General features: G+C 37.9%; 1 protein-coding gene across 10 annotated transcripts in view; it reads left to right on the top strand.

Moving 5' to 3' along the window:
• Window positions 1-21945, top strand: part of DTNA (dystrobrevin alpha) — a 202305-nt gene that overhangs the window by 109376 nt on the left and 70984 nt on the right. For all 10 annotated transcript variants that reach the window (XM_070747721.1, XM_070747719.1, XM_070747716.1 and 7 more), the window contains 2 exons: window positions 10260-10327; window positions 14196-14276. In XM_070747721.1, the coding sequence (XP_070603822.1) occupies window positions 10261-10327; window positions 14196-14276 (148 nt within the window). In that variant the 5' untranslated portion in view covers window position 10260. The remainder of the gene's footprint in view (window positions 1-10259; window positions 10328-14195; window positions 14277-21945) is intronic.

Here is a 21945-nt window from a genome sequence, read left to right on the forward strand (position 1 = left end):
TGGGGTCCATCTCCCAAGAATGTCCTTACTCCTCCCTTGTTGGCGGGGCCAAGAGAAAGTAGGGGGCAGCATTGGGAAGCACACCCCTCCCCCACCGAGCACCAAACACAACAGCTCGGCGGGGGGGGGGGGAGATGGACCAGCATAAGCAGCCCTATTGGCTAGTTGGATGGCAGAGAGGCCTGGCCTGGCTCTCGAAGCAGAACGCTGTTCTCAGCCTTTGAAATGCGCAGCTTTCTATTTCCTGTTACTTTCCTGGGCGGCGATGGCTGGGCTGTGGAGAGGAAGCCAGGCCTGGAGATGATGGGGAGTTGCAGGTGAGTGCTGGAGGGTCAGAAGCCTCACTCCAACATCACCCCAACATACATTTCCAGCCGCTCCGAGTCTTCGGAGAGGGGCGGCATACAAATCTAATAAATACATAATAAATAAATGCACTTTTCTGTCCTGAAGTAGGATTGAGTGAGGAGAAGGGAGCAGAGGGAAGGGTAGGAGGGAAGGAGAAGCTCGGCTGCCTTTCCTTTGATGTGGGGTGTGGGGAAGATCCAATAACCCCTCCAGGGCCTGCCCACTGTTCTTGCATCACCTTGCACAGTACAGTGAAAGTTAGTGTGCTGCACAGTGGGGGAGACTGGGTCTCTCTCCCTTCCTGGAGCCCATTCCCTGCCTCACTTATCCCTGGAAACTCTCTCTTTCTCTCCAGAGAGCAACCCAGAAGTAGCTGCGAGGGGGAGAGATGGAGGGAGGGAGAGAAAGAGAGATTTGGCTGGATTCGGCCCTCGCCAAAGACGCTCCCTCTCTCTCTGTCTCTGTCTCTGTGCATCTGTCGCTCCCTGTCTCCGCGTCTCTTCTCACCCTCTTGGAAAGCCCTTCATACTCTCAGGCTTTTTGCCATCCGTTTTTCTTTCTTCCTTTTGGAAATACTGGCTGGCTGAGGAATGAGCACAGTCCATGGTGGAGGCTTCCCTCCTCCCCCCCCTTTTTCTTCTCGTGATCCCCTGGCCGGCTGTGGCGGGGACTGGAGGGTGCACGCTAGAGGGGGGGGAGGAGGGAAGTCTCCATTATGGGTTACAATCATTCTTCAGCGAGCCTGGATTTCCAAAAAGAGGGAAGAAAAATGGGTATCAAAAAGCCCCAAGGAGAGCACGCAGGGAGAGTGAGAAGAGACACAGAGACAAGGAGTGTGAGAGAGCAAGATACACACAGAGACATAAAGACACACACACAGAGGGGGGAGACAGAAAAGGAGAAAGAGATGAGAGAAAGACAGAGAGAGTGATAGGGAGATAGAAAAAAAGATGAGATAAAGAGAAAGATGAGAGGGAGGGAGGAAGAAAGAGAAAAAGAGGGATGAAAGAGAACGAGATGAGGGACATAGAGAGCTGAAATGAGGGAGGGAGAGAGCGATGAGAGTGGGAAAGAGACAGAGAGTGAGATACCTATTTCCCATAGAAAATAAAACATGGGGAGCCACAAAACATGGGTAGATGTGGCTAGGAGGGAAATGTGACTGGGTGTGAATGAGTGATGTAGAGTTGGCCAGCCCACCCAGGTTTTGTGGGAAAAGGGCCCAAGTACCTCTGAGTGTTTAAGGTTGCAGAGCCCTGTTCTAGTCCAACCCGTACATCATTTCAGACAGAGGGTTGTCCAATCCGTTCTTCGCTATTAAAAAAACAGGTTTGTAACCAAAACAAACAAAAAGCCTTACTTGATCAGAAAGCAAAAGAAAGGAAAGGGAAAAACAATATACACTTCTTGGTACTGTGCCCACCCTCTAACCCAGTGCTAAATATAAGGAATAATTTGACAAAAGTCTTTCTGTACGATACAATGTCATGCGAACACTTATTTTTTCCAAACAAAAACAACAATTATAATTACTTTTCTTATGAACTCATAGACTTTCCCCATTTTTTCTCTTTGCTTTCCTGCCATCTGAAAAACAATTCTAAGATACATTTGAAAGGTTATCCCTCCATTTCACAAGGTTGGCAAGCAAATATGAAGGAGAAGACACTTTTTGTATGCAAAAGTACACATTTTTGTATGCAACATTTTTATGGGCAAAAATAAGCATTGCTTTGTTAAAATTTGTTCTCCTTTGTACTGCTTATAGTAATAAGAGTTCATCAAAATGACCTTAGCAGACAGATTATTGTCTATTAATGCAATTTTTTTGTCTCCATGCTAGCACCTCATTCCCATATGGTGTCCCTGTATAAATAAATGTTCTGCTTAATAATGCTGTTATCATTCTGCCCTTTGTGCTATTGTGAAAATAATGTTGAATAATAAATAATCTGTCAAATCTTAATTAGATTAAAATTAATATACAAGATTCTTTTTTATTTTTAAATGCAGGAACAAGGAACTCCAATACGTTTCATTTTACCTTCTATCATTTTAATTGCTTTTTCTTTGTTGTAATTAGCCCAGCATTTTAATATACAAAGTTTTCTTTTTCCAGGATTTATTTTATGCACAAATGCATGCATGTGTATACAGTATAAGCGTATAGTAGTTCTAGGTTGGTTGCTGCTTGATGCAGTTTTGATGGAACAGTTGTTGCTCAAGGCCAACTCAGAGCAGAGATACACTCTTAATTTTTCCTGTGCCAAGCACCAAATACCAACCCATCCTGGAAACATTGCCAGAAGTCCTAATTTATTTCTCTTCTACAATCAGCAATGGGCTTTCTTCCAATACTAGACCTTCAATGCAAATCCCATCCCTATGACGGTATTAATTTGGAGGTGAAATAGGCATAGTATACAGTACTCTTGGGCATATAGAGTCAGTAGCTGAACCCTGGTCCCTGATCTTCCTCCACTGTGGACCACAACCTGAGCAAGCGGTATTAAAAGTGTGAGCTGTGCTTTTCTCACTGAACATGGTCAGAAAAATATCTATAATTAGTTCAGAAGAACCGTTCAGTTTAGGAGGCCACTACAGTTCCTTCATCCCTTACATAATAACTCTCTTGATCTGATTTCTGAATTTGTGATTGAAGGTACTAAATAGATTCAGCTTGCTCATGCCTCCTTCAAGGCAAAGTTGGTCAACAGCAACAACCAAAAAAACAACAGCAACCAAAGATTCCAGGAATCTTATTTATTGTGGAAGGGTATATTAACAGAATCTTTAAAGCCTGTTCCAAATTTTCCCTGCCTCCTTTTGGGTGACAATCAGATAAAGATAGGGCTATCTTGAATCAATATCATCTTCTATTTTCCGGCAACTAAGCAACCTCTCCTGCATTCCTCTCAAGGCCAAAGCTAAATTCTTCTACACATTTTTCTTAGGTACCCAGTAGCAGTAGAGTCATGAAAGGATTATCCCACTCCCTCCTCCTTGTGTTTCAGATCTGAGCTTAATTCCCCTGATTGCTAAGAATATGAAAAATATTTTAGGAATCCTGTATATATATCCTATTTAATAGTTTTTGGTCCTAAATCAAGGTATAACACTGTCCAATATTCACTAACCTGATGCCCACCATATATTCCATGAATCACAGTCTGAGCAGCATAGCTATTAGCCTTGTTTTCTGGGAATAATGAAATTTGAATAATGAGAGGCGAAGTTAGCAGAATACTATTTACTTCAGAAACTGGAGTGGTAGGTTACACTTAATGAACTTAATAACCTGCAATAACTCATCTCAGGCAGTCCAAGGAAATTAAGAATGGTGGCACCATTAGAACAGATTGTTTTCCTTAATATTTTAATACCTGTTCCATAGTACAAACTATAAAGCAAGATTTAGGAGGTACAAAAAAATCAGATACGGAGCAGACAGTACTCAATGGGTTCCATGTTGCACTGGTAAATACATCCAGACAATTACGTTAATGAAAATCCTATTATCAAGAATGAGACAGTAGCAAGAAAAAATGTAATTGAATGTTGCTGTAGCATTGGTCTTCAATTAACTGAAAACTTTTATGATTCTGCCTCCAGAGTTTATACCTAGAGCCAGAACGTAAATTTTCAGAGATAAATTAGGTAATCGAAAGAGCTGTTTAGAAATTAGGAATTATTCTCAAAAGAAGCTTAACTTTTCCCCAAGAAACCTTTTCTTTTGATGAAATACCCCAGCAGTCACTCTAAATCATCGTGGATGTGTAGATTTATGAGCTCTGCAGGGTCTCGGCTTTTATATTTAAGTTAGCCAATAGCATCCTGGTGTAGCCAAAGAGGCACTGACGATACTGAGAAATGTGGGTTCAAGGCTTCTTTTTCAAATAAAAGCTCTTCTAAATCTCCACACAATGCCCATCTTTTGAGCTAACAAAATCTTATGAGGAAAGGTCAGTGTTTTGATCCCCATGCAATCCTTGCCTGATCATATAAATGTTGTCAATAATCTCAGACATGTGTCAAGAATTTGGCCCACCGTTAATAGGGAGATCAGTATTTGGATTAAGCCATTAAAATGCAAAGTGGACATTTTGAAATCTTTTTTGCTAAGTAGAAGTGTTGCCTGGCTACATGAATTGTCATCAAGGAAAAGGAATGGATGTAGGAAAAAGAATGGAGCAGTCTTGTTCAATCTTCGCTAGAAAACCAAAAGTTTTAAAAATACGTTTCCTCAAGTCTCACAAGGTCTATATCTCTAAATGAATCTCAGTGAACATTATCCTTGGCATTTCTTATCCAAATGAAGGGAGATTGATCTTGACACTTTGCTTTTAAAATACAGAGAAAGGGCATAAGTTGTATTACATAAAACATCAGAAAAAGCTGAGTTGCACAATATTAACCATTTCAGAATAATGAATAATGGCATATTGTTTCTCAGAAAGGTTTACATGTCTTTTCATGTTTCCACGCTTGCTTTTAAAAATATTTAAAAATGAAAAACACAGCTTGCCTCTGTAATAAAATAAAATAAAAAGCAATATATTTTTACATATTAAAATGACTGCTTCTGCGGGTTCTTCTCTTTGTAGCTGTACCACCCCTTCCCCCAAAATTTAGCAAGCTGTAAGAGGCCCATATCATATAAGGTAATATGGTGTAGTGATTCATGCTCTAGGCAAGATCAGGAGAACATGTTCAAAATAATAACAATAATAATAATAATAAACAGAGTTGGAAGGGATTTTGGAGGTCTTCTAGTCCAACCTTCTGCTTAAGCAGGAAACCCTACACTACTTCAGGCAAATTGTTGTCCAACATTTTCTTAAACCTTCCAGCTTTAAATTCATCCTCACCCATGGAACCTTACTGAGTAACCTTAGGTCAGTCATTTATTTATTTTTTAACAGTTGGGTTTATTTAGAAGTGCTATTTATCTCTCTCGTTGTTTTCAGAAGCCTCCATTTTGTTTCAGTCTAACTACCTGAGCTTGTTACTTGAGGGAATGATACACGGCATTTACTTCTTCACATCATTTAATTAATAAATAAACCATTAAATACCTATTGTTCTGTCGAGCTCTCTGGTAGAATCCTCCCAAAAACGCACAGATACAATTTCAGACACACACACGTTTGAAAATTCAAAACAATGTTGTTTATACCGAAAATGCAAATAAACAGAGCACTCTTTTTGTATAGCAAAGAGCACTTGTCTCCAAACAAATTGGTAATTTGTACAAGTCCCTTATCAGTTCTTTGATACTTAGCTTGCAGCTTTGAGGCAATTCACAGTCCTTCTTCTTTCACAAAGTGAAACACACTTTGCTCTGGGTTAGTTTCAAAGCGGGGGAAAATCAGCACACAAAGATCAAAGTCAGCAAAGCAGTCATGAAACACAACGATCAGATAATCCTCCACAATGGCCAAACCCACAGGCTGCTATTTATAGCAGCCTCACTAATTACCACAGCCCCACCTAACCACAGGTGGCTTCATTTTCTTTGATAATAATCTCTCAGTTGTTGTTGCCTATGCATCGCTCTCTGCATGCGTGGCTGTATCATTAACTCTTGTTCTGAATCCAAGGAGGAGCTAGATAATTGATCTCCTTCTGAGCTGTCTGCCACACTCTCCTCCTTCCTGTCACTCATGTCTTCTTGGGCAGAGGAGCCTTCATCAGCAGATTCCACCGGGGGGGGCAAAACAGGCCTGCAGCATGTGGATGTCTCCCCCACATCCACAGTCCTTGGGGCAGGAGCAGGGCCAGAGCTAACCACAACAACCTATAAGGGAAGATAAGTGTTTCACTTCAAAATATACCTCTCAGCTTCTTCGAAAGCAATTCTGGAAATACTGATACAACTGCTTTGTTGTTTTAAAACAAAGTTAATTTGTATTGAATTTGTATCATATTGGAAACATGTTTAGCTTAACTTTTGAGGATGGGACCATATAACCTGCCTTCTTGTGTCACTGGAGATTCTCTTGGCAGTGATGATAGATGACCTTCTTCATTGTGATGTCATTTCATGATCTTTAAAGTATTATAAATGAAAGAACAACTTTCATTTCTGTCTAATCTGCTGTATTGTTTCTTCCTAAATACAACCCAACATAAGAATTACAGAGTCTTCATATTTATTCTTTTTATAGTGGATGATTCAAATCCTATTCCCATTTCATGGGCTGTTATAGTAGCAGCCATAAAGAGTTTATCCTCTCAGATTGCCATACTACATAGCTAGTTTAAAGAACATTGACATAAAGTTTGTATTATAACAAGAATTCTGTACTTACCTATTTTGGAAGACAGATCTGTAGGAAACCCAGTTATTTTGAAGGAATATAATTGATGTCCAATATCACCTAAATCCTTAAATATTGTTGGTTAACTTTGTTAATTATTCTGACCGTGCTATACAGTTTTCAAAACTTTTTAATTTAATAAATAAAAATAGTCTTGGCATGCAAATTATTATACCCTTCCATTTGTCTTTAATATATACATACTTGGAATATTACAGATAGATTTGTGTAGTATATTCACTGAGTATTCCACTATTTCACAACAGCTGAAGAAGGCAGAAGCCAAAATAAATATTTTTCTGTTTCTAGTTTCTGTTGTATTAATCATTCTTGGATGCATGGATGAAGGGGCTGGGTGTATAAATAGACACATATTATTGTAGACTCGTAATGTATTATATTTTCCAAACCTATTGCTTCAAGAAAGAAAAATACATGATTGCCAGATCTTCAGTATAATATCACTTTATCTGATGTTAAAATCAGTGTTACATACTAAGATTGATAGAATCTTGGCAATGTTTCAACGAGGTCCCACTTGTCATCTTCAGGCTGGTGCTTTTGGTATCATTCGTCCTAGCATGAAGCACCAGCCTGAAGATGACGAGTGGGACCTTGTTGAAACATCACCAAGATTCTATTAATCTTACACAGGAAAAAACCTGAATACACCAAGACCTCTGTGTGTGTGTGTGTGTGTGTGTGTGTGTGTGTGTGTACAAAAGGAAGCAATAGCAATAGCATTTAGACTTATATACCGCTTCATAGTGCTTTTACAGCCCTCTCTAAGTGGTTTACAGAATCAGCATATTGCCCCCAACAATCTGGGTCCGCATTAAGCTCCTCCCATATTTGGGTATGCCAGGGTGATTCGACAGAAAAAACATATAACATTTCCCTGGTACAAAACTGAAATGATGAGATCCTGTGGCCTAGCGGTTAATTCTCCGCCTTACAAGGCAGAGGCTACAGGTTCAAATCCCAGTGAGGGTGTGGCTAGCTGATGAGAGGAAACAACCTCGAAATAGATCTATACTAATCTCCCTTCATTTTTAATTTAGCAAAAATATGTTTCACACATACACCCTGAGGGGAGTTTAAATCAGAAAACTAATATAGGCCAACAGTTAAAATATTTCTCACACAAGAAGCATCCAATAAAGTAAACATAATTTGATTATGGATCAAATTATAATATTTATTTCATTATTATAATGAAATAAAAAGAAAAACCTGTTTTTATCAATAGAAATAATGGTTGCCATCACCAATAGAGTTTAATCTATTAACACCTCCATAACATATTCTTGCTCGAAGTCAAAAGAATAACCACAATAACTAAGAAAAATAAACTACCCATATCAATAAGGAACTACAATTTAAAAAGTCCCTCTGGCAAAAAACAAAACTACTCTTCCTCCTCCTTGCAAAACAAAAATTGAGCACATAGTTATTGAATTATCACAAGATGTAAACTAACAGCTCCTTTTTCCTGTCACACTCTTGTTTCTTATCTATGTGTAGAACAGACAGATGCTACTAGCACTTTTCAATTATGAAAGAACACAGAACAGTTTTCTGATATTATGCAAGAATTGGTGTTAAATATATATCTGAAAAAAATAGCTGGTAGATAAATGTTGATTGCTAAAAGAAATGCAGAAAGGGAATCAGACTGAAATGTATAATCTGAAGTTTATAATCCATTATGGGAAATTATGTATTTTTCTTCCACAAAATACTCTAAACCCAGGATAGGCAAAGCTGGCTCTTCTATGACTTGTGGACTTCAATTCCCAGAATTTCTGAGACCATCATGCTACCTCAGGAATTCTGGGAGTTGAAGTCCACATATCATAGAAGAGCCAACTTTGCCTGCTCCTGCTCTAAACTGAATTGAAATTAAACTGAAGTGAAGCTATATGTTCTTCTTTTTGATTCCCAATGGTAATCACATTTCAATATAATTTCGTCTAAAAGTTTCAAAGGGATTTAAGCATTATGATTAGTTGCAAAGTCCACCAAATATTTAGTCTAGCCTGCATTTCCAGACTCACTCTCTCTATATATATATGTGTGTGTGTGTGTGTGTGTGTCACATGTTTTTTTGCTGAATTTGAAAATTAAGGGAGACTAGGATAGATCTATTTCAGCCTTATTTTGGCCTCATCAGCTAGCCATACCCACTGGGACTTGAACCTGCAACCTTTGCCTTGTAAGGCAGAGAATTATCCTCTAGGCTACAGTATCCAATCCCTTCAGCTCTGCACCAGGGAATAAATATATATTTATTCCTAACAGACAGGAAGCAGCAGGTGAAGCTAGGCAAAATCACATCAGATACATGCACAATTAGCACAGACACACACACACCCTCAAGGCTGTGTACTCTCACCACTTCTCTCTATACACCAATGACTGCATCGCAAACGATCCATCTGTTAAACTACTGAAATTTGCAGACGATACAACAGTGATCGGACTCATTCGAGACAATGATGAATCCGCATATAGATGGGAGGTTGAACAATTAACCTTGTTGTGTGACCGGAACAATCTAGACCTGAACACACTCAAAACTGTAGAAATGATGACAGACTTTAGGAGAAACCTTCCATCCTTCCACCTCTCACAATACTAGACAACACAGTATCAATAGTAGAGACCTTCAAACTTCTAGGTTCTGTCATGTCTCAAAACCTAAAATGGTCACCTAACATCAAAAACATCATCAAAAAAGCACAACAAAGAATGTTCTTTCTGCGCCAACTCAGAAAGCTCAAACTGCCCAAGGAGCTGCTGATACAGTTCTACAGAAGAATCATTGAGTCTGTCATCTGCACCTCTTTAACTGGCATAGGTTGGTCTTGTTGGGTTGCAGAGGATATTCAGAACTGCAGAAAAAACAATTGCTGCCAACCTGCCTTGCCTTCTCTATACTGCATGAGTCAAAAAGAGGGCGGTGAAAATATTTACTGACCCCTCACATCCTGGACACAAATTGTTTCAACTCCTGCCCTAAAAACGTCGCTAGAGAGCACTGCACACCAAGACAATTAGACACAAGAACAGTTTTCCCCGGAACGCCATCACTCTACTAAACAAATAATTCCCTCAACACTGTCAAACTTCTATTTCCACTAGTTTTTTCTCATTATTCCTATCATCTGTTTCCTCCCACTTAGGACTGTATGATTGTAACTTGTTACTTATATCCTAAGATTTTTATTAATATTGATTGTTTCTTCATTGCTTATTTTACCCCTATGACAATCATTAAGTGTTGTACCACATGATTCTTGACAAATGATTTTTTTTTGTACACTGAGAGCATATGCACCAAGACAAATTCCTTGTGTGTCCAATCACACTTGGCCAATAAAGAATTCTATTCTCTATAGTATTGTTTTCAAATTTTTAATTGTTTTTATGTTTTATATTGCATGCTGTCTAGTCATTTGTTGAAAGGTAGGCTAAAGACGTCAAATAAATATTGAATATAGAATTGGAAAAACAGTACACTGTTCATATATTTTATGTCCTTGGTTTGCAAATGGTTCTGAAGATGTGTTTAATATTTTTTTTGCTTAGAATGATTGAAGATTGTGGGAAAAGAGGCGCTACCATGGCAGAAAGGAGGCAGCTGTTTGCAGAAATGCGTAAGTGCTATGGCATGTTATATTTTGTTCTATTGTTTTTCCAACAGATGTTAGATTTCTTGCAAAAGGCCAACAAGATAGAATATACCCGTGGTAAATATTACATGGATTTTTGCCCTGGGCTATACACAATTAGTTTTACAAAGCAAGAATTTTCAAGACAAAGCAAGAGCAAGAATCTACATTTAATTGACAAAATGCTACTTTTTAAATTATTTCAATGCAAACATAGCAGGGGTGAAATTCAGCAGGTTCTGGAAGATTCTAGAGAACCAGTAGCAGAACTTTTAAGTAGTTCAGAGAACTGTCAAATACCACTTCTGACTGGTGGGGTAAGAATGGACATTTTGCAATATCCTTCCCCTGGAGTGGAGTGGGAATGGAGATTTTGCAATATCCTTCCTCTGCCATGCTCATCAAGCCACGCCCACTAAGACACACCACGCCCACCAAGCCACACTCACAGAACCAGTAGTAAAAAAAAATGGATTTCACAACTGAGACTAAATATCTCTAGTGTTCTCTCTCTGGGAGAAAAGAAATGCAAACAGTCAAAGCCATTGTTTCTCATCAATAACCACACTGAAATTCAAATATATTTTCTCACTGTAATTCTATTTTCTTCAGTGGATGCTGACCCATTGTGTTGGAACTGAAGTTTCCCCAATGCTTAGAAAGCAAAGTCAATGGTGGTTCTAATTTTTTATAATCTCATATATATCTTGTTCTATGTAATCTATGTAATTTGGTCTGGATTGTTCAATCCCAAGCAACGCACTGACATTTTTCTGGGTTTCTTAAATTATACTTTTTGTTCCTTAATTTTGAATATATTTAAAAGTTTGCCAGAATACAAATGTGGTTTGGCATTTTATTTTGTGCATAGAATTGAAAGCGTATGACGACATTAATATTAAAACTGCAATGCCTCAGGCTGCAAAGCAACAAAAGGTTTTTGAACTATAAGGAATCATACATGTGGCAGCTGTCTGCAGTTCTTAACATGAATGTGCCTTTCTCCATAGTAGGTGGAGCTAGCCTCCAAGGATGGGAAGACACTGCCCTTCGGACAATCAGGACTGAATCTGTGGTATAAATTTTGCCCCTCAACCTCATTACCCGTCTTTAGATTCAGTCCTTTAGATTCAGTCTGTGCCTTAGTTCCCATCCTTTAGGCTATTCCTTTTGTTCCTTTACTACTGGATTCTGCTAGTCCAAATAAAACAGTATTATAATACAATATATAAAACATACCTGTATATAGAAAGATCCAAAGCTATGTCACTTTGTTTGTAGATGCACTTCAACTGCATCTTAGGACTTATCAATACGATGGTTTGCTACATCAAACAAATCTTGAAACTTTCTATTACTATTACTCAGCCCCATTATTAATGACCCAATTAGTACTTGTGGAATTATTATTGTTATGGAAGTCCATCACAAGACTCAATCCTTTAAAAAATAAATGTATTATCTTTGACAAGAAATTAAATAGATCTGTGCTAAAAGAATTTTTTTTAAAAAAAATCCCAGCAATATTTTAAAAAACAAAAGGCAGACTTAGTAATATTCAATAGGTAACATGACATTAAAAAAGAACAAAAAACTGAGTTTCTCTGAAATGGTTTTTTATGTGTTTGACAACCTGACCAGTGATTAAAGTTAAATTCCAGGATGAAACACTGAATAGTTCAGGACAATCTTTGCCAGCCACAGATTGCATCGAAGCAGTGAGTTGATAAAAGGAACTTGACTAGAATATTTTGCATATGAAAGAGAAAAAATAGGTAAAAGTTTTGTTAGTGGCAATGAAGAGTGGTGGGGGGGAACCTCTTTGTTTTTCTCCCTCCCAATATGGAAATTAAATACAAGACCATCAACATTCCTTATTTGTATTCTATTTATAATACCGAAACAAAATGATAAAAACAGCATTTAACAATCCAATTAATAAAACAGCTAAAAACCCTTATTATAAAACCAAACATACACACAAACATACCATGCATAACTTGTAATGGCCTAGGGGGAAGGAATGTCTTAACTTCCCCATACCTGGCGGCAAAAATGAGTCTTGAGTAGTTTACGAAAGACAGGGAGGGTGGGGGCAGTTCTAATCTCCGGGGGGAGTTGGTTCCAGAGGGCCCGGGGCCGCCACAGAGAAGGCTCTTCCCCTGTGGCCCGCCAAATGACATTGTTTAGTCGACGGGACCCGGAGAAGGCCAACTCTGTGGGACCTTATTGGTCGCTGGGATTCGTGCGGTAGCAGGCGGTTCCGGAGGTAATCTGGTCCAATGCCATGTAGGGCTTTAAAGGTCATGACCAACACTTTGAATTGTGACCGGAAACTGATCGGCAGCCAATGCAAGCCACAGAGTGTTAGATGACAAACCACCCCAATAAAAAAGATTCAGCCTTCCTGAATTTGAATTACTGTATGGATGCTACATCTCCAACTCTTATAGACTTAGACCAAACCTAATCTTTTCAATAAGATCTTGCTGCCCTGAGTCTGCGGAGAGGGGCAGCATACAAATCAAATCAAATCAATAAATAAATAAATAAATATAAACAAACAAATAAATAAACCGTGAAATGCTCTCATTTTGCTAATTAAATTTCATTATTTTATCTTAACCAAAACATATTTCTTTATATTCTGAAAACAGTAAACAGTATCATTGAACCATAAGACTGAAGCTGTTTGATTTTACCTTGGAGAATTATCTTAGCCTACTTGTAATAAAAAACAGATTTGTGCTTGCCGAGTAGAGCATTGGCTCTCCCTCCCCCTTGCCTTTTTCTCAGAGATCTCCGGATTAAGATCACCTCTGCTCCAATGTTACAAATAGACCAGATGAATGAGAACATAGTAAGTGCTCAAGCAGAGTCCTCTTGCAATCTGTGTTCTCCAATGAATGTCATAAACAAATTTATCCAAAGACCGTAAGTAGGTCATATCTTGTTTAAAGATAACGTATCAGCTTCAGTCAAGCAAAGATACTGAATCATGCTTGATGCTAACGTATAAAACAGACTGCTTTTCTAGCTTGGTTTAAATAAATCAGGAAAGGGCAAATCACTGTTAACAGCAGAAGCCTTTTTTGATGCCTCCCAAAATATATTTACCAAATTCTTTGGGAGAGTGAACTACAAAATTATGACAGTATGATTCCCTGCTAAATACTAGGAAGGGAATGAATGGAACAGCTGGGTTAATTCTTTGTGTCCATTATTGATAAAAATTAACTTTCCAAGTACCTATAAACAAAAAAAAAGTCTTCAAAGAAAAAGCCTGACCCTTAGGTAATGCTATTACATCCCTGTCTTAGCTTATGGCCGAAAAAAATAATAATAACTGTTGCCCTTGCTTGCAGAAAGATAATCTTTCCCTATCATAATCAGTAGAAATGTTTGTGTGTGCTTATTAAACTCAGTTTCCCATGCCGTGTCTGCTTTCATGAGGACCATGGCTATAAGTCAATCAATAATTTAATCAATCAATCAATCAACCAATCAATGAAATAAAACACTGTAGGAAATGACCAGAAAGTCACCAGGACTAAATTGTTAATTTTAAGAACTTTCTCTGTATTGGAACTCAGCTGTTTGGTATTTGCTTTATATTGTTTGCTTGTGGTTTGATCATATTGGGAGTCGGGCAGCATATTTAATTAATAAAACTATATTGGCTTTCAATTTGATACATTGAAACTTCCCCATTGGTAAAACTTTTTACCCCAAATTAACTATGTAGGCAATAAAAGGCTCCAAAATATCCTAGAGAAAGCTTATATGAGTATTATTGGTTGAGATTTAAGCACAGAACACATAAATCTTAGCACATGTACTTTTCCACCATTAGGGGCTCAAGATCTGGATCGTATTCGTTTGTCCACCTACCGAACAGCATGTAAGCTTAGATTTGTGCAGAAAAAATGCAACTGTAAGTATATCACTGATTAGTTTGTATTACCTTTACTAGTCTACTACTGTGAAATTGTGCATGTTGTATATCTGTTAGGAATTAATTTTAATAAATATTCAGAAAATGCAGAGAACAACAGAGAGGTAAGCAAAGTTGGCTCTTCTGTGACTTGTGGACTTCAACTTCCAGAATTCCTGAGCCAATCATGCTAGTTCAGGAATTCTGGGAGTTGAAGTCTACATGTCATAAAAGAGCCATCTCTGCCTACTCCTGAGCTAACGGATGTTTGTGTGATTGTTGTAAGAATGGGTGTGATTGATTTTTTTTAATCAATTGGGGATTTTAGATAGCCATGTAATTCCATATTAATTGGATTAATTTTATTGTAAATAACTGTTTTTATATGTTATAGTCTTCAGAGTCTTCAGAGAGGGGCGGCATAGATGGATGGATGGATAGATAGATAGATAGATAGAAAGAAAGAAAGAAAGAAAGAAAGAAAGAAAGAAAGAAAGAAAGAAACTCTTCAGAAGAACAACATAATTCACAACTCTTTATTTATGCATCAAAACATCTAAAACTACATGTTTGGATACCGATATTAATTCCATAAAATTTAAAGACTGATGAGGTAAAATTCCACAGTAAACTATAGCAAAACAGCTTTCCTTTCATAGTTTTGCTGTTTAATACTATTTGTTTATTTTATTGGGTATTATCTTTTACATCTTGGTGTAACGTTACATTTAAACACCTGCAGTAATAACATATTAATTTTTAATATAAGGAAGAATCGTATTACTTTGAATTGATGGGATGACAAAAATAGAATTAAATTTGTATGTGGCCCATAAAGAGCCGATGCATTTAAAACTCTACCCTCTTAAATAGTAAAAGTGTAAGTAATACTATGACATCCCTTCTCCCTTGTTCTAATGTCTGCCTAAAGATCTTGTGGCAATATTAAACTTGTTTTAGTACATCCTATTCATGCTCCACATTTGCCTTTAATTTCCTTTTTGATCTTTACCATTCCTTTCCTTCTTCTCTTCTATTGTATTAATCTTGTCTAATCCTTCGATGTGACCCATATTCCTTTGCCATCTCTGATATTGTTTCCACCATCTCGCTTCCTTCTTCCATATTCAGCACAAATACAGTCGTGTATTGATTCAACTGTGGGTCTAACTAGAAGTAGAGTAGGCTTGGGCCTCTTTGTTATGAGTACCAGAGCCCATTTCAAACACTATGGTTCAAAGAAAACTTAGTTCAATAAGAATCTTGTAAAGATGAAGGCATAGGAAAGCATTGCCTACATCAGTGATGGCGAACCTATGGCATGGGTGCCACAGGTGGCATGTGAAGCTATATCTTCTGGCATGCAAGCCATTGCCCTAGCTCAGCTCCAACGTGCATGTGTGTGCTGGCCAGCTGATTTTTGGCTTGCACAGAGGTTCTGGGAGGGCATTTTTGGCTTCCAGAGAGCCTCGGGGGGAAGGGGAGGGCGTTTTTACCCTCCCCTGGCTTCAGGGAAGCCTTTGGAGCCTGGGGAGGTTAAAACATGAGTCTACTGGGCCCTCCAGAAGTTGGGAAACAGGCTGTTTCCAGTTTCCATAGGGCCTCCGGGGGTAGGAGAAGTTGTTTTTGCCCTGCCCAGGTATTGAATTATGGGTGTGGACACTCGTGCATGTGCGATAGTACATACGCATGCTCTTTCGGCACCCGAGGAAAAAAAGGTTTGCCATCACTGGCCTACATCATGGTGTAAGAGCACGTATCCATGTGAACAGTCCCAAGAAAAGTAATAGTAGATATGTCATTAGTAATGAAAATGTCATTCCTTACATTGTTTTTTGTAGCCCTGACTTATACTAAATGTTGACTTTCAATTTTCATAATATCCTTGGCTGTAGCCTTCGCTTCACCACTCTCAACTACTTAAAAACCTTTTACTTTCCGGCATGACTCATTTTTAGTTTCCACTGCTGCTATTCTCTCCTTGAACTTAGGCATTGTGCTATCTCATTTTTTCACACTCATGTGTATTTTCTTCAAAACTCATAGTTTTTCACAAAGTCATTAGACCAACTCTTTAATAAACCAAACATCAATATTTTTGAAGAGCACTTTTCTTCAGGCTTTTAACTTTCCCTTTTTTCCCATCATTCCTCTTCCTTTTTCTCTGTTACTTTCTCACCTTTAAATTTAAGACTATGAAATGTTTTCAGAGAAATAGTGTATAAGTTACAGATCTACAGCTATGAAAAAATCACCCAATTGCCAATAACAAAGATTTTTATATAAATTTGTACAGGATCAATAAGCGTAGGTACAACTTACAACAGTTCATTTAGTGACCATTCAAAGTTAGAACAGCACTGATAAAAGTGACATGACTGTTTTTTACACTTACGACTATGGCAGCAGGTCGCCTCGAGAAGGGCGCCATAGAAATATAAATAAATAAATTTTCACAGTCACATTATCAAAATTCAGATGCTTAGTAACTGACTCATAATGGTTGCATTAATCTGTGGTCATGTGATCACTCTTTGTGACCTTCTAACAAGCAAAGTCAATATGGAAGCCATATTCACTTAACAACTGCGTTACTAAGTTAACAACTGCAGTGATTCACTGAACAACTGTGACCAGAAAGGTTTTTAAATGGGGGGTAAAACTTAACAAATATCTCATTTAGAAACAGAAAATTTGGGCTCAGTTGTGGTTATAAGTTGAGGACTATCTATGAAAACCTTGATAAATTAAGGTTATTTCCTGCAAAACTTAAAATGGATTGTGTATGTTTTTTTGGAAAGAACAAGAAAGGAAAACAGATACCACCCACAAAATACAGAAATTTTATAGAAATAGAATATATGATGAAAATGGTGAGCAGTCCTATGTTAAATCTATGGATAATACCAATATGAATTTTGGACTTGATTTCAGAATAATGGAAATTCACAATATGTCTTTAAAAATTGGAATTTCAAAACTACTGTTCAGTTTCCCTTAGTCTAAAATGCTTTATAGGCTCACAGTGCAGGGTTTTTTCGTTTTATTTTTAATCACTCATTCTAAAAAGTGTTTAGTTAGCCAAAATCTGCCAGGTTTTTTTTACACTAGCCTATAACCACTGAGTCAGAGTGTAGCCACATGCAATAATTAAAATCATTCAAGAAAGTGTTATTATACAGCTGGAGAGCTACCGCCAGACTTGCTGACCGCCAGTTTGCTGTGTAATTATTCTATAGTGAGAACTAGAGAAAGAGCAAAGATAGATGATTTCCTTATATGAGAACAAACAGTTGATAGTTAGAAACTTTAAATACAAGATCAAGTTGATTATTCTTTAATTAAAGCAGCCAAATCAAGAGTTCATATCTTTGATGGTGTTTAATTTGGGAATCTTGGAGTTAACTGTATTCCTTTACTCTTCACATTTCTAAGGAAAGGGTGTCGTGTTTTGTTTCTTGCTTTAGTTCTAGAACAATGTCATGATTTTCATGGGAAATAGAACAATGCTTTGCTGACTATGAAGGAAAACTATTCACTTCCATGCCTGTCTTACTTTTAGCTCTTCTTTGCCTTCCTCATTATATTTGCGATTAGTCACATTGACCGGTATGGGAATCAAATTCCACATATCTTAAAGTAGCCAGTATTGAAAAACACATTGACCTAATGTTTTCTTTGATTCCTGGAAAATATTTGCCATTCATTTTCAGAACCTCTAAGAGCAAACTTGATTGCAAATAAAAACCCATCTATGTGGATTCCTCCTCGATTTAGTTCTTGCTATGCTCATGTGGATTATAAATACATAAATGTCAGCATGCATGTGATGTTTTAAATTCCTTCTCATTTCACTGTTTCTAATCTATATTAATTACTTCCACCTAAAAAGAAAGAAGTATTATAGCTATTCTTCATATCTTTCCTTTTAAAAGCATTGCTACTTGGACAAAGAAGATGTAAGAAGACCTCAGATATCCCAGTCAAATCCTCTACATGGTAGAAACTCAGCTGATTGTTTGTCTCAGCTGATTGGAATATGTTGGGGTTTTGATTAAACTGATTTCCCTTTCAGAACAGATTTCTCTCCTCTTTCCCTTTGAGACTCATACCCAGAATATCTGCTGTAAAGATGTATTTCTTTGGCTGAATATCCCCTGTTTGGTTTTTTGTATGATTCAGATATTTTCAGTACTATTTGTGAAGGTTCACCTTTTGGTTGCACCATTGTTTGAATCCCCTTCTTTTACCTACTTGAAAACATGATCTGCAGCAAACTCTGGTCTTTATACCTTCTCCCAGCTGGATTCTCTGACTTTGTACTGAAATGTTGTTCTTTCCAGTGCCCCTCCAGTCAACAGTCAATTATTCTCCAACAAGTAATTTAGGCTCCTAGAACTGAGTTGGAAAAATCCAGCAAAACTCTTTACTCTTATCCAGGAGCCGCGATCTGGTAGCTCTAACTAATTAACCTTTTATTTTATCTTGGACGAGCCACAGGCAATCATTTCAAATTTAGTAACTGAACACTTCTCTTTGAATTTTCCAGCCACAAATCACATTTGCTCATCAGTTCCAGTTGCATTAGGTCAGCTTAGCCCATATATAAACAAAGATAGGTTGCCCCAATTGTTATTTTCAAGCTGTTGTCATAAAGCCACCATCTTTTAACAACTATAATAAGGGTAATCCAGTACAAAATGGTAAAGTCAAGCTTTATGGCTATATTATAATTTCATTTCAGATTACCTATAGAAATAATAATAATAATAATAATAATAATAATAATAATAATAATAATTTATTAGATTTGTATGCTGCCCCTCTCCGAAGTTGCAGAGATGTAAATAAATAGGTAACAGATATAACTTTTCAAAGAATTGAATTTGCACTTTAAAAACAGGCATTAGGCAGATTATTAGAAAAGTATGAATAAAAGATTCTTGGGAAGGAAGATTATTTCCATCATATAATTCAACTGCATCATATTGGGTGGGTGGGTGGGTGGGTGGATGGATGGATGAAGGATGGTGATGTGTTGTTGATAGTGTCTTGTATTGTTTCCACAAATCATGTAATAACTTGCAATGTATTTTTGTGTTAAGAGAGAGTATAATCATAGAGCTGGAGAAGCCATTTACTCATTGAACCCAATCCCTGCTTATTCAATTCAATTCAATTCAATTTATTAGATTTGTATGCCGCCCCTCTCCGAAGACTCGGGGCAGCTCACAACAACAGGAAAAACAGTATAACAATGGAACAAATCTAATAATAAAATTACATTAAAAACCCCCAACAATTTAAAAACCATACAACACATACATACCAAAAATAAAATATAAGAAAGCCTGGGGGAGATGTCTTAATTCTCCCATGCCTGGCGATATAGGTGGATCTTGAGTAACTTGCGAAAGACAAGGAGGGTGGGGGCTGTTCTAATCTCCGGGGGGACTTGATTCTAGAGGGCCGGGGCCGCCACAGGAGTCACAAAGTTAAAACATCCCACACATAAAAACCTCTGTGTGAAGCCACCCAATAAAATATATATTGTTATTAATTGGATCATTGAGAAACTTCTGTTACTGTTAGGTTTTTTTTTCATGGTCTAATATTCAGTAGGAATCAGCGAAGGGCTACCAAAATTTTTACTACCACACTGTGGGTGTGGCTTATACAGGACACCCTGCATTTTGTTTCAACATCTTTCAGTGCATTTTGGTGCTCTGGGGTGGAGCTCCATTTTTGCTGCCTTACTGCGTCCCCCCCCCATCTGGGCAGTAGTCCACCCCTAAGTAGGAATAACTGTTGTTATATCTGTTCCATATTCTGCAACCTACAATGACCCAACTCATTCTTGGTCTCCTTCATTTCATCATATCCAATCTTTCAGTCTCTCTTCAAGAAATATCCAGCTTCTTCAGTGTGTCTTCATAGACCTTGATTTCCGAGCACTGATTTATCTTCATATCCCTTATTTGAAGCTGTCCTAACAACTTTGAATCCTTAAAGATTGATGCCCAGAACTGAACCTATTATTCAGGATAGGCTCCAAAGTCCCTTCTGTTATTCTGTTAAACGTGGATAAAAAGTCTTGTCACCAGAGTCATTTTCAGCAAGGAGTGGGGATTTTTTTAGAAAAAGATGAGAGCTGTGACCATTCAATCAAAGCTGTGCCCTATTTTGTGTGCAACTCATGGCACAAAGAGAGCAAGACTTCAGTTCAACTGCCGATCAGTTTCCAGTCACAATTCAAAGTGTTGGTAATGACCTATAAAGCCCTATGTGGCATTGGACCAGAATACCTCTGAGACTGCCTTCTGCCGCACGAATCCCAGCGGCCGATTAGGTCCCACAAAATTGGCCTTTTCCAGGTCCCGTCGACTAAACAATGTCATCTGGTGGGACCCAGGGGAAGAGCCTTCTCTGTGACAGCCCCGGCCCTCTGGAATCAACTCCCCCCAGAGATCAGGACTGCTCCTACCGTCCTCGCCTTCCGCAAAATGCTGAAGACTCACCTCTGTTGCCAGGCATGGGGGGATTAATGCCCCCCCCCCTTTTCTGACTTCTGTATTATGACTAGTTGGATTGAGTGTGTATGACTGTGTAGTGGATGATTTTTATGATAATGTATTTTAAATTAGCTTTTTAATTTTTAACATTAGATTTGTACTGTATTGTATTGCCGTTAATGTTGTGAGCTGCCCCGAGTCTTCGGAGAGAGACAGCATAGAAATGTAATAAATTATTATTATTATTATTATTATTATTATTATTATTATTATTATTATTATGTCAATACAACACAGCAAACGAGATCACTCTGCTGGATTTCGTATTTCATCACCAGTCGGGCGCTTCCCAAGCACCTAGGACTGCCTGATGTAGCGGCGAATTATGTTTGCCAATCCCAGTAAAGCAGCCTTTTGCAATTGACAGATGGAGATTTTGTCAATTCCGATGGTTTTCAAATGTCCGCTGAGATCCTTTGGCGCTGCACCCAGTGTGCCAAGTACCACTGGGACCACTTTCACTGGCTTATGCCAGAGTCGTCGCAGCTCGATTTTTAGATCTTCGTATTTCACTAATTTCTCTAGCTCCTTCTCCTCAATTCTGCTATCCCCTGGGATTGCGATGTTGATGATCCATACTTTCTTTTTCTCCACAATCAGGATGTCTGGTGTGTTATGCTTCAGAATTTGGTCAGTCTGAAGTCAGAAGTCCCACAGTAGATTTGCTTGCTCATTTTCGACCACTTTTTCGGTAAATGGTAGTTCCGGCACAGGTTCCAGTGGATCATCTGTGCCACAGCATCATGTCTATGCTTGTAGTCAGTCTGTGCGATCTTTTTGCACCAGCTGAGTATGTGATCGATTGTTTCATCTGTTTCTTTACAGAGTCTGCACTTTGGATTATTATTATTATTATTATTATTATTATTATTATTGTTGTTGTTGTTGTTGTTGTTGTTGTTGATGCCATCTTAACTTTATCCAAACTTGGCAGATGCCCTTGAACATCTTTTGCATAGATGAGCCTGGTAATCTTTATAGTCCTGTAGAGTAGGCCAGTTTGTTACAAATATGGGATTAAAGATAACAAGAGCATAAATTACGGTACTTCACACAACAAGGGTGAATTTATTTTTAACTGATTTCGCCATTCACAT

Source organism: Erythrolamprus reginae, chromosome 3 (genome assembly GCF_031021105.1).
Source record: "Erythrolamprus reginae isolate rEryReg1 chromosome 3, rEryReg1.hap1, whole genome shotgun sequence".
NCBI lineage: Eukaryota > Metazoa > Chordata > Lepidosauria > Squamata > Dipsadidae > Erythrolamprus > Erythrolamprus reginae.